This window comes from Mus caroli, unplaced genomic scaffold (assembly GCF_978045245.1).
Source record: "Mus caroli unplaced genomic scaffold, Mus_caroli_1 scaffold_9, whole genome shotgun sequence".
In the NCBI taxonomy this organism is placed as follows: domain Eukaryota; kingdom Metazoa; phylum Chordata; class Mammalia; order Rodentia; family Muridae; genus Mus; species Mus caroli.
The window spans coordinates 126,535,276-126,559,450 of record NW_028227264.1 but is presented as its reverse complement, the minus strand read 5'-3'; the positions used below and the strand labels follow the sequence as shown (position 1 = coordinate 126,559,450).

At 53.2% G+C, this 24,175-nt stretch overlaps 1 protein-coding gene across 3 annotated transcripts; it reads right to left on the bottom strand.

Annotated features, from left to right (window-relative positions):
- Nucleotides 1-46: 46 nt before the first annotated feature.
- Ctdsp2 (CTD small phosphatase 2) lies at nt 47-20,453 on the bottom strand. 3 transcript variants are annotated; one of them, XM_085843231.1, is made up of 8 exons: nt 19,899-20,453; nt 8,251-8,399; nt 7,261-7,299; nt 6,789-6,890; nt 6,018-6,074; nt 3,940-4,032; nt 3,676-3,861; nt 47-3,525 (listed from the first exon to the last, which is right to left on the bottom strand). In XM_085843231.1, the coding sequence occupies exons 1-8, from the start codon at nt 19,960-19,962 to the stop codon at nt 3,400-3,402; spliced, it is 816 nt and encodes a 271-aa protein (XP_085699357.1). In that variant the 5' UTR covers nt 19,963-20,453; the 3' UTR covers nt 47-3,399. The 3 variants fall into 3 exon arrangements, with proteins under 3 accessions (XP_085699357.1, XP_021029546.1, XP_085699358.1); XM_021173887.3 differs by having other exon boundaries at nt 8,254-8,399; nt 19,899-20,444; XM_085843232.1 differs by lacking the exon at nt 19,899-20,453 and adding an exon at nt 15,510-15,693.
- Between the last annotated feature and the right edge of the window lie 3,722 nt (nt 20,454-24,175).

Below are 24,175 nucleotides of genomic sequence, written 5' to 3'. Positions count from 1 at the left end.
AGTGTCTGGTCAGTGGAATGAAAGGAAAGCAGCTCCCAGTCCTGCACAGGTTTGTAAACCAGCCTTTATTAACAATTGTAATACAAATATTCCAAAAATATAAACAGACTCTTAATGGCATCCTACAGTTCAAGTTTTTGAATACAACAAATATATCAAATCATGAAGCAAGGTGGCCAAGGATCCCATAGCCTGGTCACAGTGGGAAGCAGACCCCTCCCCTCCAAATGGCATCATGGGAACAGACAGATTTGGGGTGATGACAGGCGTGGAGAACCACCAGCTTACGGTGCAGGGCAGTTCTGGGAGCTGACCCCGCACTAAAGGATGGGCTCCCCTGGATATAGACTTATCGATGTTTTCTAGAAAGAGGGGCTGGGGATGTAGCTTAGTTGGGAGTGTGTGCCTGACACGCCCTGGGTTGTCCCCAGCCCCTCATAAGCCAGCAAGGTGATCATACCTGTAACCCCAGCACTCAGGAGGAGGAGGAGGCAGGAGACCAGCTCAAGATCATTCTTGGCTAAACAGGAGTTCAAACCCGTTTGGAATTCATCAAACCGTGTGTGTGTGTGTGTGTGTGTGTGTGTGTGTGTGTGTGTAGGGAGAACTAGGCTATTTTTAAAAAAGGAGTAGCTGTGGTTAAGTAGCCCAAAGAGGGAAACAGCTCACCATTCTCACTTAGCCAGGCCGACACACTGGATGCAGGACAGCACAAACAGGCCACACCACCAAGAGGCCTCTGGAAAGAGCAGGACATGGACCTGCAAGGGACCAATCTCCCAGGAATGGTTGCTGTGAGGGTCCCATGCTTTTAGTACAAAGCTTTTCTGAGCCACTGTTAACAGAGGGGGTTATACAATTATACAAAAATCTTTGGGAGGGAGTGAGACAGGTCCCTGGTTAAACGAAGGCAAATTCACTCAACTTCTTTAATTAGGGACCCATGGGCCTACAGTGTCCCCTCTACAATGTGCAGAGTGGAAACCCTTACCTGGCCCTTTATCAAACTGGTCCTGTGTCCAAAGCTCCCCCTATAAGAGGGACAGGAACATCAGGCTTTTGATGAGAAGCCCAATCAGACACACACTGTGTCCCTGAAGAGGCACCGTAAAGAGCTGAACCTGGCAGGGGCAGATTCCTAGCATGGCTTTGAGTGGATGCTGACACCTGGTCCGGTGGTCTCCTGACTCCTGAAGACCAGTTTGCACTGGGGCAGCTGGGCTGGTGGCAGTGGAGCAAGGGCTTCAGGAGGCACTGGCTCCTCTCCTCCCCAGTATCACTTTGCTCCTAAAACATGGAACTAGCACAGGGATAGCAAGAGACAACATCTAGCTGACTCCGGGCCACCATGACAGATCCTGTCTAGTTTTGGGAAGAGAGGAGTTGATATGGCATCTCGGTAGCAGACTGCAGGTGGTAAGAGGATTCTGGTGGCAGTCAGGCCTAGAGAGCTGGGGTTTCATGGAGAAGTAACGGGGCTCCCATGAAGCCACACCGGGCTTTGGTCACAGGTAAAGCATGGAGAACCAATAAGCCAGAAAGGGACCTTAATCAACTCTGAGGCTCTTATTGCTTAGTCAAGATCAGCCCTCAGAGTTTTGTGAGAAGACCCCTCCTGCAGTATTGGGATGCCAATGAGACCAGGGCCTGGACCTGAAGCCACAGCCAAGCTCCCATGTTCCTGGCTAGCACCTGCAGCCCTCAGCTCACCTTGGGAGGACCCTACAGACACCAGCAAATGAGGCTGGGGACATGGCATATGTTTGTCACAGAAGTGAAAGCCAAGGCTCCATAGCCTCGGGCCCAGGAAGAAGTCTGCAGAATGCTGGAGGAATGCCAGCCAGCCTCCACTCACACCACCACGCGCCTCCACCAGGCTTTCTCAAACCCCAGGCAGGACCTCCTCATGTGTGGAAACTAGAAAATATTGACTCCTGAGTGGGAGGTAACCACACCTGAACCAACCCACAAACACTCACCAGCCTCCAGGGGAAGCAGAGATGGGGTAGGAACTCCCACCCACCTCAGAGGGAGGCAGGGAGTGCGGAGAATCCTACCCAACCCTGGGCAGGACTCAGTTAAGGCAGTGATGCTGAGGTGGAGGCTCCTCAGGGGCCCCTTGTGTTCCCAATGTTAGCTTTCCACTCTGTGACTGACATTTAAAGCAACAGGACTGACAGCTCAGAGCTGCCCAGAGCACAGGGCTGTGAGGACCTCACTCAGTCCTATAACGAGAAGCAGGAGGCATTTGGCAAATCAAGTAAGAGCAACACCTGGGACAACCAATCAATTAAGTACAACCTGGGAAAGTCCTTCTCCCAAGCCCCTGGAGAGGAAGAGAAACAGCCAAGAAGGATAAAGGCCGGAACAGATGAGAGCTGGCCAGGGTGGGGCACTGGGGAAGACACACAGAACAGACGAGACCTGGCCAGGGCGGGACACCAGGAAGACACAGAGGGAGAGCCAAGCCCTCCCCAGCCTTTGGAGCTAATGTCCTTGCATCAGCTAGCACAGAACCCCTGAAGAGCACTTTTGGGATCTACATGCAAGGAGACAGACATCTTGCATTGAACATTTGCATTTTCCTTGTACCCCAGCGCTTCCCACACGAACCTCAGGCCCAGGACTGGAGCTCGGGCGAATACAAACCACTCCAAGTTTAGAAAGAGAATTTTAAGAGTTAAAAGAACAGAAATCAGCTATATGTCCTCCTCCAGGGCAGAGAGAAGACCTCCTTTCCCATGGGAGTAGGACTATGGCTTGGGAGTGAGAAGGCTGGCCTGGCACTGGAGCCCGGGTACATAGAAGTGCCCATGGCAGGCATTCTTGCTGGAGCCAGGTGTAGCCCGTAGGACACAGAACCTGGTGGGTCTGCGAACATGCTCTCATATTCCCAAACATGTCTGCAGCTGCTGGCTAGGTTTCTGTGTTTTCTGAAAGATGTGTGTCTGGGCATCCAAAGCAGCCTCTGGCCTCTCCCTTCTCCTTGGCACAGGTCTTGTGATGCTGAGGGAAAGCCATGGTTTGGTGAGGGAGCCTACAATAGTTTTCATGGCTGTAAAGCTCAGTAGCTCACAGCATAGCAGGAAAAGAGACAAATGACTTGGGTTGAGTCTTGATCTTTCAGCTTCTCCCCCTACTGCACAACTGGGCACCCAGGACCATAGTTTACCGGACGGGCACATGCACACACACACACCCACACAACCACCTGGGAACTGAGCACAGGGTGCAGAGAGCTCTGGGGTCTTGGTCTGACTTCCTGCTCTGCGTGTGACCTGCCTACAGCTTTTGTCCCACACGCCCTGGCTACTTGCAGACCCTGTCAGTGAGGCTGACCACAAAGGCACAGTGTAGCAGAGTCCCCTGTTGGGATGGCCGTTTCTTGGAGCAGGAAGGCTAAGGGGCCCGCAGCTGCCCAAGGCTGGTGTAGACGTCATCTGTCCCACTTAGCTCCTCGAAGACTGGAATCAGGTTCAGTAACTCTGTATCTGCCATGTCATCAAACCAGGACTGCACGGGCACCTGGGGCAGGAAAAAGTGACATTATCTGACGTTTCCTTTCCTTTCCAGTGCCACTGGAGGCTGCTGGGCCACACAGGGGTTGTGGGACTCCTCTGATAAAGCCCACGGGCCCACCCTGCAGTCACCCCAGTCCCTGATGCGAGCACTCACTGCATTTTCTGGGTGGAAGATGTAAGATGCAGGGGAGTTGTCCAGGATGACAGTTTTCCTCAGGTCCCTTCCCAGGCGGCTGAGGTCCTTGACATAGCAGCCCTGGTGGAACACACAAGCCTCTCGGAACAGGCGGGCCCGGAACACCCCGCACCGGTCCAGGAGATCAGTCACAGGGTCAGCATACTGGAAAAGAAAGAGAAGCTTTAGCCTAGGTTCAGGGCTGGGTCTCCCCTGCCTTCTGCCCCTCCTGCAGTCAGGTACCTTGGCCAAGCTGGCAGTGAAGAGAACACATTCGAAGAGCTCCCCCATCCGTCTCAGGAACTCATCGACATAAGGCCTCTTGAGCACATACACCTGGGAGACAGAGTGGATTGCTGCAGGAACCCCACAAGGCCAAGGACACAGCACTGGCTCTGCCTGTGCACTGACAGAAAAGCAAGCAGGCCTAGATACCCAGGTCAAGACACTGAGACCTCTGGCCCACCATGGACAGCTCCACCAGGTTACCAGGCTTCTGCTGCCTCAACAGGCCCAACCCTAACCCAGCAGGAAGAAACGCACTTCCAGGAGCCATCTTCATTGAGGGCAGACCATGCGCTGCCTCCAGAAACAAGTAATCAAGAACAGGCCTCACGGACGGACACAGCCTATCCTGGATTACTTGAATCCAGCCGCAGCCTCCACAGTAGCCTTCTGTACGGGATTCCGGCAGGACGGCCTGTGCAGGTCCCATCTGGCAAGAACCACAAGCTTCCTCAAACACACACCCTCATAGGTTTCTGTGCACACACAACACCAGCTCCAAGGACTTGCTTGCTTTTAAGGGTTCTTCAACTAACTCGCCACCCAGTCTACGATCTGCTGCTTCTTTCTTTCTTACTTCATTCAGCCTGCACAAGTGTTCCTTAGGCCCACTCACTCACTTCCTTAAAGCAGCACAGGGTGTGCCCACCCCAGTCCCTCCTAGCCCACATCAGCACCCACTGAGCAGAGCCCTCCCATTTAGCAGCAGAACCCCTCCATGCAGCTGCAAATGCATCTACCCATCAACCACCCACTCCTTAAGCCTCACAAACAAGCCCCTTCCTCACCAAGCATTGCTCTCCTCCCAGGCTCTCCTCAGATCCACACGGCAGGCAGCCCTCTCACTCAGGCCCCTTCTGCCCATGCCAGGGCCCCATACATTCTGTACATTTCTATTTCCTCAACTAGACAGCAGGGGGTGATGGGCGGAGTAAAGAGCCACAGCTTCGAGGCTCTGTAAAGGGGCAGAGGGCTGCCATGACAAACCCAGGACAGTCTCAAGCTGAACTGTCTCATCTGTGAAACAGGTCTCACGCTTGCTAGGATGTCTGCATCACTGTCTCCATCCCTCCCTTGGGCCGACCAGCATGCCTCTGGGCACATGGTCTCTCACCAATGCCTCGTGGTCCTTACTTAACCCCAGGCAGCAGGGTGTACACGACAGAGCCTGGACTCTGCCACTCTGACAGATGCATATGGAGCACTTACAGAAACCAGTGTAGAGGTCAGAAAGGTGTCATAGGAGGGGCCTGGGCCAGGGAAGACACATTCAGTAGCTCTTCACCAGAGGGCACAGGAGCAAATCCTAACAGCCCTGCACACAGAGCAAGGCTCGCCTGGTCTAAGCATGGACTGCATGGGCTGGACAGCACATGCTCTTCCAGAGGACCTGGGTTCAATTCCCAGCACCCACTGGCAGCTCACAACTATAACTCTAGCTCCAGGGGATCCGACACCCTCACACAGACACACACGCAGGCAAAACCACCAATGCACATTTAAAAAGCCACAGTGATGGCTAGGACTATGATGTGAAAATGCCAGGGGCTACACACAGTGGTGAAGGCCTTTAACTCCAGCCCTCTGTGAGCTCCAAGTCAGCTAGAATTAAATAAAGAGACCCTATCCTGGGCTGGAGAGATGGCTCAGTGGTTAAGAGCACTGACTGCTCTTCCGAGGTCCTGAGTTCAAATCCCAGCAACCACGTGGTGGCTCACAACCATCTATAATGGAATCCAATGCCCTCTTCTGGTGTGTCTGAATACAGTTAAGTGTACTCATATACATAAAACAACTAATTCTTTAAAAATATTTTTTAAAAAAGCCAACAGTTCTTGCAAACAGTCTGACTATACAGAGACAGGAGTGTTGGCTAGAGGGAGATAAACAGTCTGACTATACAGAGACAGGAGTGTTGGCTAGAGGGAGATATGGACGATCTGGAGACAAACCATCAACAAACATGGAAGCTGATGATAAACAAGTCAAGAGGCAGTTTCCCTTTGAGGCAGGGTATATGCTGGCAAACAGCTCACCTGGTGCGTGGTCCCCTCAATCTCTACAGGCACTATGAAGTCAGCATTGTTGATTGGCTAGAAGGCGGAAGTGCACAGTGTCAGCAGACAGGAAACTCTACCCGTTGGAGACAGCCCGCTGAGCAGTTCTTAGCCAGCACAGGGCAAAAAGTATCACATCTTTTCAGGTTTCCCTTCTCCTTCATCCACCCATCCACCCTACCCGCCAAATTCTACCTGAGGTAAGTTTCAGGGCTTTTATTTTGAGATAGGGTCTCTCTACATAGTCTGGGCTAGCCTTCACCTCCTGATTTCATGAGCTACGCACACAGGCATGCATGCCTGGCTCTTTGGGCTAGCCGTGTTCACCTCCTGTTTCCCTGAGCTATGATACAGGCATGCATGCCTGGCTCTTACTGGGCAACTCATGTTATTCTGGAACTTGTGATTTCCCTGCCTCAGTTTCCCAAGCACAGGGACTGTGGAAGTTCCCGTTGCACCCAACTTAAGGCTTTCTTGAGTTAAACATACCCGCCAGGAAAACCAGATAATGCTTACCTACCTTTTCCACGGTAAGTAGAGACAGACACAGCATTTAGGGGGGTGATGTGTGTGTGCGCGCGCTCGCGTGCGTGTGTGCCTTAATCTCTTCAGTTTGGCCTCTGGGTATCTGTGACTCTAGGGAAGCCGACAGCCTGTCCTGTCCCTGTCATTTCCACGTTCATCTGCCCACCTTACTGACCTGCTGTGCGGCTCACACAGGCCCAAGGGAAGGGTGCCACACTGACTCACCTTAAAGGAACTGTGCACAAGGGTTTCATCCAGGTCAATGACCACGCAGATCCTGCCTTGATCTTGCTCTGTCACCTCGGGGAGCAGGCAGGTTCCAGGGATCTAAAAGCAGAGCCAGGCTGCTGAGCTGTGCCCAACAAGAAGTAAGCCCAATCTCCCCTCAGCACAACACTGGGAAGAGCCAAGCTGCCTGCAGACAGTCATCAACGCAGGAAGGTCCTGCTTAAAAGCAGAGAACAGAGGCAGTGGGGTCTAAGGACTACTAAGGCTGTGGAAACATTTGGTGTCATTCTGGGATGGTAGGGAGTAGACAGCAGAGATGGGAAGAGGGTGTGTGCCTGTCCCCACAGCTTTACAGGGCCCTGGCAAATACTCAGCACAAAGAGTGGGGAGGTGCTCAGGACAGGAGAGTAACTGCTCTGCCTGCCTGCCAGGCTAGTCAGGGCCTACAGGGTCAGCCACCTCAACGCACCTGATAAAACTGGTACTGGAGACACTGGAGCAGATCGGACTGTGGGAGACAAAGGATGTGGTAAGTTAATTTATCAACTACAGCCTCTCTAAGCAAACCACTGCCTGTGATCTGCTCCCCGAGAACCCAGCCACCCACCACTCCCACAGGACAAGCATGGCCTTCCTGAGGAGCTGGTCAAGAGGGGAAGCCTCCTCTCCACACATGGGCACAGGCTCTCAGGGACTGAGGTTTGAGCTCCTTTCTGCAGGGCTAACCTCTTGCCCTCTCGGGGCATGCGCTGTACGGGGAGCGTGGAAACACTCTCCCACTCACGTGCCCATGAATGTGAAGGGGGATGGAGTCACAAAGGGACAACACCAAAAATGCTGTAAAAAGTACTAATGTCCTAATGTGAGCCTTAAAAAAACATCTAAGATCCCAGAACTTACAAAAACCTAAGATGTTATTTGAGCATGTATCTTTCAAAAATGGGCTGGTATTTCCCCATGGTAATATATGATCTTACATTTTGCTTTTGACTTACAAGTGGTTCATAGTAGCATAACAACAAATTGCTAGTAGGGTCTTTGTTTTGAAACAGGGTCTCACTACATAGCTCTGGCTGGCCCGACACTTGCTACGTACACCAGGGTGGCCTTAAACTCAGAGGGATCCACCTGCCTCCTGAATGCTGGGTTATTCAGAGCATGGCGTTTTTATGGCTCAGAGGCAGTTCTGGAAACAAGACAATAACAACCACAGGCTTCACAGCCAGATAATTGAGCCCCAACATCACCACTATCAACAATTAACATGTGGTTCACTTTCCACATCTGCAGGGCACCTTTCCGGGGTCCTGGAATCTGCAGTGTCGGGACAGCCATCCCCACAGATGATAAGTATCAAGAAGGAGACAGACTACTAAGGGAAAAGAGTTAAGGGCCTGTGGGCCAGGGACTTTCATGACACTAGACCAAGCCAAATATGTACCACGTCCCATCCTGCTGCTACCTTGGCGATGGTGTTGGCCTCCTCCTTGTGTGTGAGCTCAGTAGAAGAGCTTGACTGGACAACATGCTGTGTGTGGAAACAGCACAAGAGGGCCTTGAAGATGCTGCGGCCACGGGGCTTCTTAGGCGAGGACTTGGAGACTAGGCCTAGAGAAGAAAGGAAGGACAGATGGAGGCATTAGCTACAGGGACACTGTCGGTCTCCACATGTCCATACGCTCTCAAGTCTAGGTTTTGCGGGGGTACAGCACACACCTGCTGAACAGCCTCTGAGAGTGACACACACCATATATAGAGCACACACCTGCTAAAGAGCCATACATACTGACAATGGAGCGCGTGCACACACCCTTGAATAAGGACACAGTGAACCCCACTCTCTGGCTTGGGGAGATCTGAGCTGCCCAGGCTTCATTCTTCATGCTATGACAGGTCTCAAGGGGATCTCAAGGTAGGCCGGGTGTTCTGTGACCCAGCACCAGCACACTGCCATCAAAATGAGCTTCTGAGGTCCTACGTTCTCCTGACACAGGAGAGCAACTCGGTCCCCTGGAGTCAGTGGAGCCATGATTCAGATCAGTGTCGCTTCCCCAGACCCTGGATCAGCAACCACCATGCCTGACCAACCAAGTTCCATCCCACATGGGGGAAAGAACCATTTCCTATAAGCTTTCCTCATGTGTGCACAGAGGTAAGTGTGAGCATGCACCCTCATGTGCACACACAAAGCTGAAATCCCAAACCTCAGCTCCAGTTAGCTGACTGCATCTGAATCGTGTTTCCTTTTCATGATCTAGATGTTTGCCTTAATACTTCACTGCTCAGCTGGGCGTGGTGGCGCACGCCTTTAATCCCAGCACTCGGGAGGCAGAGGCAGGCGGATGTCTGAGTTCGAGGCCAGCCTGGTCTACAAAGTGAGTGCCAGGACAGCCAGGGCTACACAGAGAAACCCTGTCTCGAAAAAACAAACAAAAAAAAAACAAAAAAAAAAAACTTCACTGCTCACCCAACCACCCTCCTCGCCAACCCCACCTAGGGAGCTGGTTGGAAAAGAGCTGAATTAAGACCCTAGGTCATGACAAAATGCAGCTTCCAGTCTGAGTCTGAAGCCTATGTTTCTAGACTGCAGCTGCTCCCCCTACCTTGATTATCTGGGCTTTGGAAATACAAAGCCACTTCAATAGCAGCTCAGCAAGGCAGCTCCAGAAAGGCTTGACTGATACAGAGCAAAGGGCATTACAGGACGCATCAGCAATGGGTTTCAGATCTGCTGTTACACAAGGAGGAGCTGCTGCGAGGGGCAATGTGGCCAGGAGGTGGCGCTGTACACCCAGTTATGAGATGGTCCCAGCTATAAATCTCTTCCCAGGGTGGGGGTGGTGTCTGCATGTCCCAGAGCCACTTGAGAAACAGGCTGGTCTACTTTAAAGCACTGGACAAACTACTGTGCAGGCAAATGAGCTCCAGAGGTGCCATGTAAGGGAAAAGCAGGATGAACCCGCCAACCCCAGAGGGCTTCCTGATGTTCTTCCAAGGGAAACCCATACAGCAGTGTGGGCCACCCACTGGAGTAGATGATGGCAGAGCCAAAACCAATGACTGGGCTGCCTGAGACCCTGAGGGAGAGGAGAGAAAACCCAATCAGTTCCCCAGATCAAGGATTCAGAAAAGGCCCCTACACAGCAGCAGCAGCTACAGCAGTCAGTGAAGTCCCTCTCATCTGGACAACCAAGGCCTTCCTAGTGTGTGTGTGTGTTTTGAGACAGGGTTTCTCTGTGTAGCCCTGGCTGTCCTGGAACTCACTCTGTAGACCAGGCTGGCCTTGAACTCAGAAATCCACCTGCCTCTGCCTCCTAAGTGCTGGGATTAGAGGTGTGTGCCACTACTGCCCAGCTAGTGTGTGATTTCTTTCCCCTCTTGGGTTAGGCATGGGGTTACCCTTCATTTTGGTATGGCCACTGGGGACCTCTCTGAAAAGTAACTGAGCCTTTCCAGTAAACTGTCTGAAAATGTGGGCATCATTTTTTAAATGTGAAGTCAAAGGACACACTTTTATGTGACTGTCCCTCCTCCTGTATGTGGACTCCAAGGTTAAAGTTGGGCTGTCAGGATTGCAGAACAGCAGGCATTTCACCCCTGAAACACCTTGCTGGCCCCTGTGGCATCGCTTCCAGTCTTGACCACATGTAAAGAACCAAGATTTCTTTGGGCATGTTGTGCTGAAGAAACTTGCCACAGCCTTCTCAAGACCAAATTCAACGCTCAGTGGTGGTGGATCCTTAGAAAGGACCCTCCAAGCCAGGCGTGGTGGCACAAGCCTTTAATTCCAACAGTCAGGAGGCAGAGGCAGGCGGGTTTCTGCGTTCAAGGCCAGCCTGGTCTACAAAGTGAGGTCCAGGACAGCCAGAGCTATACAGAGAAACCCTGTCTCGACACCCCCCGCCCCCAAACAAGAAAGGGCCCTCCAGACTCCTAATCATCTCTTCAGAAACCAGAAGGGGCTGCTCGCAGCCCCACCCACTGGCCCCCACTAACTTCTCCGCTCAAGGGCTCGGGCAGACGCAGAGACAAAGCTCCAAGGCCAAAGCTTCTCCTGTGGTTTTTGTCTTCTTCTTGCACAACCCACAATTGGAGGCACAGTCTTTCTTAGAAGACCACACAACCCAGGCCGTTCCTCAAGAGAGGCCAGGCCCAGTGTGGTCAACGTCACAGTTGCCAGCTCTGTGAGGATAAGGAATCCTGGAGCAGCTGGCTAGGGCCAGGGAGAGGCCTTGCCTGTGTCCACTGCAGGAGGCCCAACAGGCACAAGTTCCCAGGCCAATGCAGAAATCCTGAACTGTAGGTAGGGGTGAGTGAGGGGCTTCTCCAAGGCACAGTGTGACCATCAACCTCTGTGTCTCAGGAGATCAAAACTGCCCTGACCTTGAGTGCAGCTCTGAAGGAAACACCCTAGACCCAGGACCTCAAGTCATTCCCCCACTTCAGGCCCCACCTCACAGCAACCTTGATGCAGGCTGCTTTCCCTACTTTTTCAAACACTACTCCTGAGGGGCATCAGGGCTGGATTCAGCTTCTCCCTCCATGGCCAACAACAGCCTCACCTATTCTGTTCCACAGCCTTTGGCCTATGTATGACAGACAGGTGCTAACAACTACTGCAGGGCCTCTCGGCTTGCCACTCCTGCAGAGCTCGGTCCTGGGGAAGCCTCCAGTCTCATGTCCAGTCCCCAAGTGAGGGAAGGAAGGAGGCACTGCAGGAGCTGAGTGGTGCTAGACACTTGCCTTCAGGGCCTCACCGACCCTCAGGAGGAACTCATTTGTAGGTCCTGCCTCTCATTTTGCAGGGGGAAAAGAAACAGGCAGACAGGATAATCAGCCCACTGGGGCCATGCAGTGTTATGAGAGCAGAGTGAGAATTTGAACCCAGAGCCAAGGCTTGTGGGCATTCACCAACAGTGTCTAGACAGCTCCACACACTGGTCTGTCTGTCTCTGTCTCTCTCTTTTGATTTATTTATGTGAGCACACACACTCTCTCTTCAGACAGAAGGGGAGAGGGCATCAGATCCCATTACAGATGGCTGTGAGCCACCATGTGGTTGCTGGGAATTGAACTCAGGACCTCTGGAAGAGCAGTCAGAGCTCTTAGCCTCTTCTAGGAAATAGTTGCTCTACTTCCCTCCAGGATGAGCCTCACCCCCATGTCCCCTCCAGATTCTTAGGCAGACCAGAGAGGTACAGAAGGCAGCAAGGACACACTCCCTCCCAAAACCTTGTGTCAAAAGCCTTGGGATGGATGGATGGCTCCTGCACTACATCCCTGCCCCCACCCCACTCCCCTCCAGCAATTCCTTCCTGAGGGTAGCTAAGCCTTCCTTTCCTGTCTGCGAAGCACCTGCTCCTGTCCCAAGACTCTTCACGTACAACAGGCCAGTTCTAAGTAGAAGAAGGGGCTGGGGACTGAAGACTAGAAGCCAGGACCCTCCCAACACCCCTCCAACTCAAGGCTGGGGCTGCTAGGGTTCCTCATGAGGTAGATTATGGACACAGGTCTCCCTCCACTTGGTACTGTCTGGGCTGGAGGCCAGGCTCTGCTGGATTCAACCATGAAGCCTTAGTTTCCTCATCCAAAACTTGGGTTAATAGCAGGACCTCACTCAGGATAAACAAAACATGTGAGTGAGATCCAGGGTAGCCTCTAAGACTAAAAGCTACACTAACTGGCAACAACTTGGGCCTCATTCCAGGAGAGCAACAGAGAACTAGGGGCCCTCACTTCCTCATGTGTGGTTAAAATTCGGGGTCAGATGAGGGATGTGTGCCTGGGAGAACCCTCCCCCCACTCCCCATCCACCATACCTTTCCTTCCCGGGCTCAGCCTCGATGGACAGTGCTGGGATATGACAAGACCAGCATCACCCGATGCTAACACCGCCCTCTCCCCTGGCACCCACCCCACAGCAGTAACACCCTATAGGAACCTGTGCCCGTAAGAAGATGAAGCCTGGCCTTACCAGGACGGCATTACTTTTAACCTTCTGAAGGTCAGGGTTAGTTGTCACAGTTGCCAACAACACAGTTATGTATCCTGGTAAAGGAATTCCTCACAGGAAATCCGCACAGCGCCGGACAGGCAGAAGGCAACTCCTTGAGCCATGATGGGATTTTCAGAAGACCATTCACATACAAGGATACTTTTCTGGTTCACTCCCTTCAACATCCGAGCTTCCCCCTCAGCTGCCATCCGACCACAGCACAGGGCAGGGCTGCTCTCACTATAAAATGGCCTCTCTGAGCGGCCTCCTCCCCTGTGCTATGGAGGAAGGAGAGTATTTGGAGCATTTCCGGCCCTTCCTGGCCAGTTGCCTGGGCCCTGCAGCCAAGGCACATCTGACTGGGGCTCCCTGTGGAGAGGAGTCCTCCCAGGTTGTCAGCAGCAGCGTCTGTGCCTTGGCTACAGACAGGCACTCAAGTGCCAGGCTGATGGAAGGGTTCCTTGGACCAGCAGGTAAGTGGGCAAAGAGACAAGAGGGCAGGAGATGCCTAGACAAGGAAGGCCACAGGCAGAGCAGCAGTGGATGGTGGCCTCTCATGCACAGTGGCCAACTACTGATGTGCTCTCTTCTGCCAACAAGGCAGGCAGGGCAGAAGTAGATGTGTGAATCCAACAGCATGTGCATGGGCTGGGTTGTTTTAAGCAGTCTGCGTCACAGGATTTGGCTTCTATCAGCACGGCTTAGGCCTCTGGTAGTCCTGCATCGACAGCTCCTCTGTTCCCCTTGCCGAGTAGAGAGGCTCCTCTCATATTTGTGTGTATTTGAGGCAGCCATCTCCATGTGACTCACACCAGCTTCACACTCCTGCCTCAGCCTCATGAGGCATATATAGGGACGGTGGGTTTATGCCACCATGCCTCATAGTCCTGCCCCTGCCCCAACCCTCTCAGGGTCTCAGACCTGAATTTTAATAAGTTTCCCTTAATTATTTGAAAATAATAGCAATAAATATTTAAAGGTGCGATGCAATGGGGGTCTCCAGGAGCAGCAGGTTCTGGAGCTGCAGGGACTAACCTGAGAAATGTTAGGGGCACAGGGCTGGATAGTGCAGGGGAGACAGTGTTGGGTACTGGATACCAGTCATGTTAGTGCTCCTTCCTCCTGAGGAGGCCATACATCCCAGCCCAAACGTGGGCCAAGGCCTTTTCTGGGTCCACACAAAACTCATTATGTCCCTCTGCCTCTGAGGCTGGCCAACCTGCTCCCTCCTCAGGATCTGGCCTCTTCAATGTGCTCTGCCCACTTCCAAGCCCTCTGCTCCTCCCCACCCTCCACCAGCCAATGAGAGCAGCCTCTGAGCTATCTGGATCTAGACCTAGGGCAGCGGGTGAAGCAGCAGGTAGGGTGGCAAGGGTGGGCTCCACAGGTCACACAAGCTTCTGCTCTCAGCACCCTGCCCATGGGAGCGCTCTGTGAACCCTGGCTGGGACTCGGTGAGCAAGAACAATTACTCTATCCACTCACTCAGAAAACTCTAGGCTCCCCTGGATCTTAGAGCCACAGGCTGCCTAATGAAAGTGACTCTGGACCCTGAGGGAATGCTCTGCTCAGGGCTGAACAGGCAGTTGGCTTCTCTGCTGTGCTTCCTGGCTCCTCTCCCAGGACACCTGTCAGAATCTCGGGAGAACTTGGAACACACATGCCTGGCCCACCTGCCAGGTTCTGAGTCAGTGGGTCCCAGGTGTGCGGTGGGGGAGGGGGCTGCATTTTTAGTAAGTGTCACAAGGGATTCTGATGTGTGTCCTTGGCTGAGAGCCAGAGAATTTTAACCAACCCCTTTCAGAATTAGAATGCGATTCCTCTGAGCCCCAGACACCTCCCTCTCCAGCAGATCTGATGATGGCCTGGTACTGCTGGGCTGAGTCTGGTTTGCCACACTTGTTCCAAAACAAAGACAAACAAGACCCTAGTCAAGAGACCTGGGCTGGCTGTCCTTCCTTTCAGTAGTATCATGAAGGAGAGGCCTCCTCCTCCTGCTGTGTAGAGGTGGAATGCTTTGTCCCTTCCTGTAATCTGTGTCACACAGCCTTTTTCTCACTAGAGTGGGAGCCGTGTTTGCTCCCTGGGAACAGTGCATGTGGCTTAGAGCAGATTCACCAGGATGGGAGTCAGTCAGGGTTCCAAGAGGCTGACAAGGAGGCCCTCCCTCGATCCATCATTGAGCAGCAGGCAGGAGCAGCTCAAGGTCTGTCTGTCTGTCTCATAGTACACCACCACCACAAGGGGGAGGGGGGAGTGTGTGTGTGTACATGTACACACACACACACACACACACAACTTGACTATGAGAGACACAGACAAGACAGAATGAGAATGTGTGTGTTTTTATGTTGAGGTTCACTCAGATCAGGCTCAAGGCTAGCAGTAGAAAAGCTAACCAATAAGAAGAGAGCACACACTGCTGCCCAGAGCCAGGCTGTGGGGTCCACAGGAACCAGGCTCCCGCGAGTGAAGGGCTCGGTGCTGCATCACAGGGAACTTGTTCTTAGTCTCTGATCCTGAGTGCTCCATTTCAAACAAGTCCACTTTCCTCCTTCTAATTTCTACCAGTTTCCCCATAAGATCTGCACGGAACATGTTTATTTGTAGATTTGCACGGATCATGTTCATTTGTAGATCTGCACGGAACATGTTCATCTACAGCCCAGCTGGCTACACATAGGCTTTCAGTACGTGAGGGATGTAATGAGCCAAATCCTTACCCTTCTCAGTCACTTCCAGCTTGCGACGGGATGAACAGCAGTCAAGGTTCTCACTGCGCTCGCCACTCAGACCAAAGCCACCTGTCCACAAGCTCCCGCTCTCCTCGTCACTAAGAGTACCTAGAACATAATCCACCGAGACCACAGACTCCAACCAAACCAAACAGTGGCAGTCACTGTCACATACACAACTGCCAGCTCCCTCTCCAAGACACCAAACTGCTTCCAAGGTTTAAGCTGCACTTCAGAGACTTCCATGAGGCCCAGGGCTGTGAGATGTCCCATCCCTGCCACACACACAGGCACAAGCAGCCACAACTGTCTGTAGGAAGGCTGTGGGAGGCACAGAGGATCATCTTTCACACCAATGTGGTGACTGGGGGCGCCTGTTCTTAGCAGTAAACCCATCCGACAGACCGCGTATCCAAGGGACAGGAAGAGGGAGGACAGAACACCAGCCAAGCTGCATTCAGGAATGAATCTGAAGCAACCAATGTGGAGCAACCAACACTGGAGCAACAATAACAAACACTTAACAACTGGTGACCCCACTTCCTCACCAACCCCAGGATAAAATATCCCAAGATGGAAATAAAAGACAATACTCAACACTTCTCAAAGCTTAGGGGGCGCTGTGCCCAACTACGTATGTCATCAGTAAGTGCATGCGTGTACACTCACACAGCCACTTACGTGCACATGTTCTCTCCCATACTTACAGCATCTCATACTTCTCACAGCCTGCTGTTACAAGTGCCCCTCTAGTGTTCCTTTCTTACTTAGTACATCTCACTAAAAGACTGACCAGAGAGGCCTCCAGAGCCAGCTGTCACCCTGTTTAACTTCCTACCTTCTCTGGCTTAGAGGAAGGACTCGGGCCTCCCCCACACCTCCACGCTTCCCCATGCCTGCAATCCCCAGGGACTTTTCACCTCTCTCTCAAGCATGGCTTCTTTAAACTGCTCCAAGTCAGCTGCCGAGCCTCCGGCTCTGCACACTTACTGACTGTGGTAGAGCAAAAGCCCTATACCCCAGGCTCTCAGTGTGGAGCAATTCTGGCTTACATGGTCTCAGCGACCACTCAGCCTGATCCCAGGATGGGGGATAAATCCAGAAGGAGCAGGACTGAGTCTGTCAGCTCCCACCAGTGCAGGCTGGCCTAGGAGGGCCCTACCCACCCACCACCAATACTCCTTTCAAAGCTTTTCCTGTTAAAGGCTTAGCTGCAGCTACAGGGAGCTTGGACTCTCAAGGGGAAAGGTCAGGATTTCTCCCTTCTGTGGGGAGCAAGAAGAAAAACTTGTCATTGAGAGGCTGGGGAGATGGCTCAGAGGTTTAGAGCACTGGCTGTCCTTCCAGAGGACCTGAGTTCAAGTCCCAGACCCCATGGTGGGTCACAATCATCTGACTCCAATCTCAGGGAACCAGATGCCCTCTTTTGACCTCTGTGGGCACCAGGCACCCATGCAGTGCAGACATACACGGAGGCCAAGCACCTATACACAAAATATAAATCTAACAAAACCATTGCATGTTTTAGGGACAGCCTCCTCAGTGAAGAACCCTCAGTGTAACTAGACATCAGACCCTGCCCAGTTCCAGATGTGAGACAAGGAATCCAAAGCTTAGTCATTCTTCCAAAAGCAGGCATTGGATTTTGCCCATTACAGATCATTTCTGACTCCCCCCAAAGTCCTGATAGGTCTCTGGAGGCCCCGCCCCTACCTCACTTTGGGCTGCCAAAGGCAGCCTTGTTTCCTTTGCTTTCCCCATCTGAGCCCAGAGCTGGGCACAGCCTCCTAGTAACTGTGTGACACCCTTACACCCATTCCTGCCAAGAGGTTACTTTTATTTTTGATGTGACACATACATGGCCCGCTTCTTGCTGTACCAGGGAGCCATTTCTCCTGTCTGCCTGGAGAGTTGATCTAATTTTGCTGCTTTTATTATCAATGACTTCAGCAACTTTGTCCTACCTCCCTGACTGTAATTACTTTTGAATCGTCAACACACCAGGCAGCCTTAACACTCAGAGAACAGAATGCTAAAAATAAACAAACAGTCAACATAAAAAAATCTGCACTGGTAAACAACTTCACTGAGAAAACACCGAAGCTAGAGGCAACCTGTTTCTTTCCAGAAATCAACTCATTAATAAACTGCTTCACACTCCTCCTCTTCTGCTCTTCCAAAGGTAGCCAGGAGTTGGGGATGGGAGATGGTGAGAGTGGAGGGGAGGGAATTCCTAAAGGAGTGTTAACATGCAGGTTCTGTTTGTAAATGATGTCCGACTCAGCTAGTTGGCATGGTTGCTGGGTGCCAAGCTACTCAGAAGCAAGCATGCCTTCCCAGAGAATGCAATCGAATGACAAGGGGAGGGGGGAGAGACACCAAGAGTCTACTGGCTGGAGAATTCAGATTCCTCCAGGGAGAAATGTGAAGGACAAACTACACACAAAGAAGAAAACAAAACTGTAACTCCAAGAAAACTCAACCAGCAGCAACCTGACACGGTCAGGAGCCAGCTGCTCTGCTCTCAGCCGCCTGTCACTCATCCTGCCTGCCGGATGAAACTTCAGCTCTGATTTGCTCAGTGCAGCTACAGCACAGTCCCGAGTCTTCTTATCCCGATGTGGCCCACCACCCTCAAGACACCTAGGAGACCCTGCAGGGAGCATAGGTGGGAAGGAGGCACACGCCATGCCCGGCTTGTCACTACCCCCTCCTCTTATGTCCTTTCCCATCCAGATTTCTTCACCTGAAGCATGGGTCCTATTCCTGGGATGAGGCTGCAAAGGGAACTGAACACTGGCAGTAATTGATAAACACAGGCAGCCTCCCTTTGCGGCGCTCAGCACTGCTGAGAGGCTGGCCAGGAGAGGAGGTGAACTTGCTGCGCCGCCAATCTCACAGCTGGGTCAGTGATGCAGTTAGAACAGGGGACCCTGGCAAAGAGGAGGGGCAGGCAGAGCTTCGGCTCTCCTCAGCGCAGGCTGCTTCAGAAGGCCAAGAAACACGCACCGCTCCCCTTCCCCCAACCTAACAAGGAATTCCAGAGAGCCTGGGATACCAGCCCAGCTGCTCTGCCCCTAGGCTAGGGCAAGTTGGGTAGACTCCTTGGGAAGTGAACCCCCGGGAAAAATGACCTGCTGCTTAGTATTAGTAGGGCATGACTACACCCAGGCCCCACAGCTGGCCTCCTTCCAGGCTCTAAGTCTCAGTCTACTCAATTGTGGCACGGGCCTTTTATGCCCCTCCGGAATAGAAAGAAAGGGCTGCAACGCCTGAGATCTGGTTCCAAGAGCGTGCTCGCCTCTCAGCCTCTGAGCCAAGTGGCCACAGTCCTGGGAGTTCTCTAGAAAAAGAAAAAGGAGGGAAGGGGGCAACACTAGTCCTTACTCTGGGCGGAAATTTCTACCAGCTATCTTGAACACAATGCTCAAGGCCAGATGAACATAGGGGAGAGGAGAGTTTCAGGGGACCCCACTGTGATCAAACTGAGCAACCCCATCTTCCCAGCCCCAATCTCCTCCCCACCCCCGCGGGAGGCTGAGGCCTCCGCTTCGTTCCCCAGATAGGGCCTGCCTGCGGACGTCCCTGTCTGCTTCAATCCGACGACCTCCCCCTGCAATCAGGCGGAGGGGGGGGGGGTCGCGAGATTCTGCCCACAGACAAACTCGCACTTTTTCGCTGCGCGATTCAGAAACACGCTGGGTCTGATGCCATCCGGCGAATTATGTAACCAGGGACACCGCTCCCGGTCTAAACAAACGCGGCTGTGTGTGTGCAGCGGCGGCCCCGGGGGAGCGCACGGGGCAGGGAGGGGCTCCGGCCAGGCCTCCGGTCCGGCTTGTTTGCTCCGCCGAGCCGCGAAGAGAGTCCCGCGCCCGGCGGTGACCGCGGCCCTCCCCCCTCCCCCACCACCGCCCCCGCCTCGGGCGGGTGAACTTCGTCCCGAGTCCCCGCGCCGCCACCGCCGAGCGCCCGGGCATCCCGGTCCTGCGTGAAAACTCCGGTCCCCGTGGCATTCCAGCTCGGGACCCCTGGTGCCCTCCCCGGGGGCCCGGGGCAGGCGCGCAGCGGTGGTGGGTGGGGGAGGAGTGACCACTCCATCTCCGCGGCTCGGGTGGGGGCGGCGCGGGTGGCCTGGCGCGACGCGCGCCCTCCGAGCCTCTGCCTGCCCCCGGGGGGGAGGGGTGGCCCGACGGGTGACAGCTGCGCGGATGACACCCTCCCGCCCGGCGCTGGCAGCCAGGGCCTCGTTCAGCCCCCACCGGGGTCCGAGAGCCCGACGGGTGCGCGAGGACCGACGGACCCCGGGTCCCGCCGGATCCTCCGCCCCTTCCCCGCTCGGGGGCGACGCAAAGTTTTGGGAAGTTGCGCCCCTACCTTGCTTGGTGAGCACCAGGGCGTCTTCCCTCCGCGCCTGGGTGATGATGGAGCCGTGTTCCATCTAACAATCCCGCGGGCCCGGGCTGGCTGGGCGGGAGGACGCGCGGGCGGGCGCGCAGGCGGGCTGGGCTGGGGGGCCTGGGCGGGGGCCCGTCGGGCTCCGGCTCCCGAGACTCCGACTCCCGCAGCTGTTCACATCCCCCTCGCGTTTCCTCCCCGGGCCGGGAAGGGAGGCGGCCTGCACAGAGGGCGGGCGGGCCAGGCGGCGGCTTCCCCGGTGCCCCCAGCCCCGATCCCCCGGTGGCAGCTCCGGGCTCCTCAGTTTGGGTCCAACATGGAGAATCCGGAGCGAAAACAAGAGGAGGAAATGGGACACGGGGCGGTTTCCAGGCTCCCCCCTCCCCTCCGTACTCCAGATAAACAACCCGCGGCTGCAGCGCCCACCCCCGCGCTCCTCCCAGATCTTGGGCCGGCCTCTCCGCCGCCTGCCGGCGCGTCCCGCACCGGGCCAGCGTCCTAGGCCCCGGGACCCTCCTCTGGCGAGCAGCGGGGGCCGCGGACCCTGCAGAGGTTTGCTATTTTCTTACGGAAAAAGCGAATCCCCGAGGGGGGTGGGGTGGCGGGCGGGCAGGCTGGCGGGGGAGACTTGAAACCGCTCCGGCACTCCGATTGGCCCGCTCGCAGAAAGGGGGCGTGGCCCCTCCTTACTATGCGGTGCAAGGACCCAACAACATTCCAGTCGCCACGGCCACGCCCCCGGGCCACTCCCCGCTTGCTGGGCTGCGGCCTCCTGGTCCTCTCGGCCACACCCCCTTCCCAACTACTTAAAAAGGCCACTCCAAAGCTCCGGTTTCCGTGCTCGGTGCTGGGGTGTTTGTGTTTCCGACGCTTTACTCCAAGAAGGCTCAATGGTTCCGCCCTACGAAACCTGGGGAAAAATGGAGACGCCAGATTGGGTTCGAGGCACTTACGGTATTTCCTGCTTAGAGCCCAGTGCCTTATATAAGAATACCGCTGATATATACCTTGGAAGGAGTGTGTAGGGGGCGGAACCGAGACTCCAGAGTGTGAGGAATGGAATTGACCCTCTGGACTGGGTGACCACACTAAAATGACACCTTATGTATTAAGGCCACCTTTGGTGCCAGCCGCTCCCACTCAGGCATCTACCCCATCCTCCCAGTCCAGCTCCCCCCTACCCCCAACTCCCATCTCATGGTTCCATCCTCAGTTTGAGGAGGATAGAGGTGTTTAGTGGACCCAGAAAGCCCTCCCTCATTTTTTAGGCCCAGGCTCAGGTTTGAACTCCCAAACTTCTTAAGGTTTCTCAGGAAGGGTTTCTCCACTTGTCTGCTAGGAGTAGCAGCTCCAAAGGAACAGTTTTAACTCTGTATCGGGTTGTTATAAAAATTGTATGCTGTATATGCATCCCACTGCACCTGAAGTTCTCGTCTATCCTTCCACAGTGGGCTCTGGGAATCAAACTTGGCTTTCGTGGGAAGCGCTCTTACTGGCTAAACCACCCCATTGCCCCATTTCAAATGCTTTAGGTGATGGATGAGTTACTATGATTCAAGGCCATAGTTCCTGGGGAACGGGGGGGGGGGCACCTGGTGGCTTTCCTACTGCAGTCCTCATAGCTGGACATTTGTGTCTCTTCATCTTGTCCAAGTAGTCACAACCTACAAGGCACTATCATCATATGTGTATATCCTATGTTCCTTACAAGTGCGAATGTTTGCTGTTTCTACACACACACACACACACACACACTGCTCTTTTTTTCCCCTTTTTTTCCTTTTTCTTTCTTTTTTGTTTTTACATAACATCATTTTAATGAAAACGCTGTTTTTCCAAAATGAATGTGACTGTTAGAGAGGATCTGAATGATGCTTATGTAACCTCAAACCCTGAGTCTGGGTAGATTCTAATTCATTAAAGGAAAGGAAGCCGGGGGAGTTCTGACATATTTGCCTCCCACCTTTAAAACAATGGGATCTGTAAGGACTGTCTCAGCGGGTTGCTAAGGGACCTTGTCGGACTTTGACCCTGTGCTCCTGCTAGGCGGTTCCCTGCCAAGGCCTGCTCTCTTGTCCATTGGATGACACTTCTCTCCTGTTCATTTCCTCTTCCATAGATAGTTTCTCCCCTGTAATATTTATAAAGTACTTCCATATATATTATTACCTGGCCTGTTTAATTTTTCATGTTATGGTTAGCAGAATAGATATGCTCATCTTCGAGAGGAAGAAACATGGTCTGGAAAGGGTTAATCGAGATTCATCTGAGGTCCCAGCTGATGGATTTCGGGTCCTTCTACACACCTTCTCTAGGAACTCCGTGACGATTTAAAAGGCCCCTGGAGACTAGGAATTGTGCTTCATTATTGGATCTCGTGTCTCGTGTATAACCAGACAGAACGAGAGGTCCTTGTCTGTTTGCCCAACACATGGTGACTTCGTGTCTCGGTGCTCCTCTGTGCAGGATGCAGTGACTTGTAGCCAGAGACAACAGAGTTAAATGCGTCTTGCATCTCACCCCTGGGTGTGCACACGGTCAGATACGTTCCCTTGCCTGTGCTCTCGCCTGCTTCTCTGGCTTTTGTGTTTTAAAGTTGGGTGTTGCCACACAGCTCATGGTACCCTGAACCTACATCGATCCTCCTGCCTCAGCCCCCTGAGTCCTGGGATGACAGATATGCCTTCATCCATGGCTTCTACTTTCTCTTTCTTTCTTTCTTTCTTTTTTTCTTTTTTGTTTTTTTCTGAGACAGGGTTTCTCCGTATAGCTCTGGCTGTCCTGGAACTCACTTTGTAGACCAGGCTGGCCTCAAACTCAGAAATCTGCTTGCCTCTGCCTCTCAAGTGCTGGGATTAAAGGCGCTTGCCACCACACCCGGCCTACTTCCTTTTTCAAGGCGCTCTCTAAATGATGTCATCACCCATCTCTCCTATGTGCAGAGAGCTCTGGACATCTCTGAACTACACAGAGCAGGGGGTCCTCAGGCACTGCTTGCTTGAAGCCAAGGAAAGTTTGTGTGCACACACTCAGAGGAACCCAAAGGGAGAAAAGACAGGGTGTGAACAAACAAGAATGAGATGGAGTGTGGAGAGAGGAGGAGGGAAGGCCTCTGTGAGGCCAGTCAGGACTCTTCTTCCTGTGGAGTCTAGGCAGCCTCACTCGATCCCCCAAGCCCAGACAGAGAGTTTGGGAATCCTTCTTCTATATATCTCCACTCTAGAAAGCCCTGTAAGGTTTCAGTAATGGGGCTCTTTTCTAAGGAAGGGTGGTAAAAGAGAGGTGGGAGGCAAGGCCATTCTGACTTTTATTTAACAGACTTATAAATAATCTCCTGCCTGCAAATTCTGGGCCAGATGCCCAGGGTATAGCTTTAACTTGGTCCAAGAATGACAAGTTGGGGCTGGACAGATGGCTCAGAAGTTAGGAGCGTTTGTTCTTGCAGAGGCCCGGGGTTTGATTCCCAGCACACATGCATGGATGGTTGGTTCATAACCACCCCTAACTCCAGCTCCAGGGATTTAGGCTAAGCACGCACACACACACACACATACACAAATGTGTATTTGTTTTTTAAGTGACAACTAGAGCCCATCCCTTTAGCCTGTTGACTCTCCCCAGGTTACTTTGCCTGCTCCATTCTCTGTCCCTGACTCTCTAACTGGCAGGTTGAGAGGCATCTTGGAAACAGCAGCGCTTCCCCCAATACTGGAGCAGAGGGATGGGGGCACTCACACAGAGTGGCTGCCTTGTCTTCTGTGGAAATTGAGGTCATATGGAGGTCCCTGGGCCAACCCTGAGCCAAGGGAAACAGAAATGGGCAGGGTTGGAAGAGCTTCCTCTGGACCAATGTGCTTACCACGTCCCATATAGAGCAAGCACAAGGCAGACCAACAGAGACCTGTCATGGTCTCTCTGAAGTCATGGAAATGTTTGTTTGTATACAAGTGCTTTGTCTGCATGTATGCCTGAACACCATAAGAGAGTATTGGATCGTGAGCTGCCGTGTAGTTGCTGGGAATTGAATTCAGGACCTCTGGAAGCCATCTTTGCAGCCCAGAAATGTTATATTTAAAAAAAAAAGAAAAAAAAAAAAGATTTCAGATAGGATCTCATGTATTCCAGGTTGTCCTCCAAATCACAAGGATAGCCCAAGATGACTTGAATGCCTTGAGTTCGTGTGTGTGTGTGTGTGTGTGTGTGTGTGTGTTCCTTTTGAGTGAGTGGGTGTGCTTGGGGAAGCCGGACGGTCAATA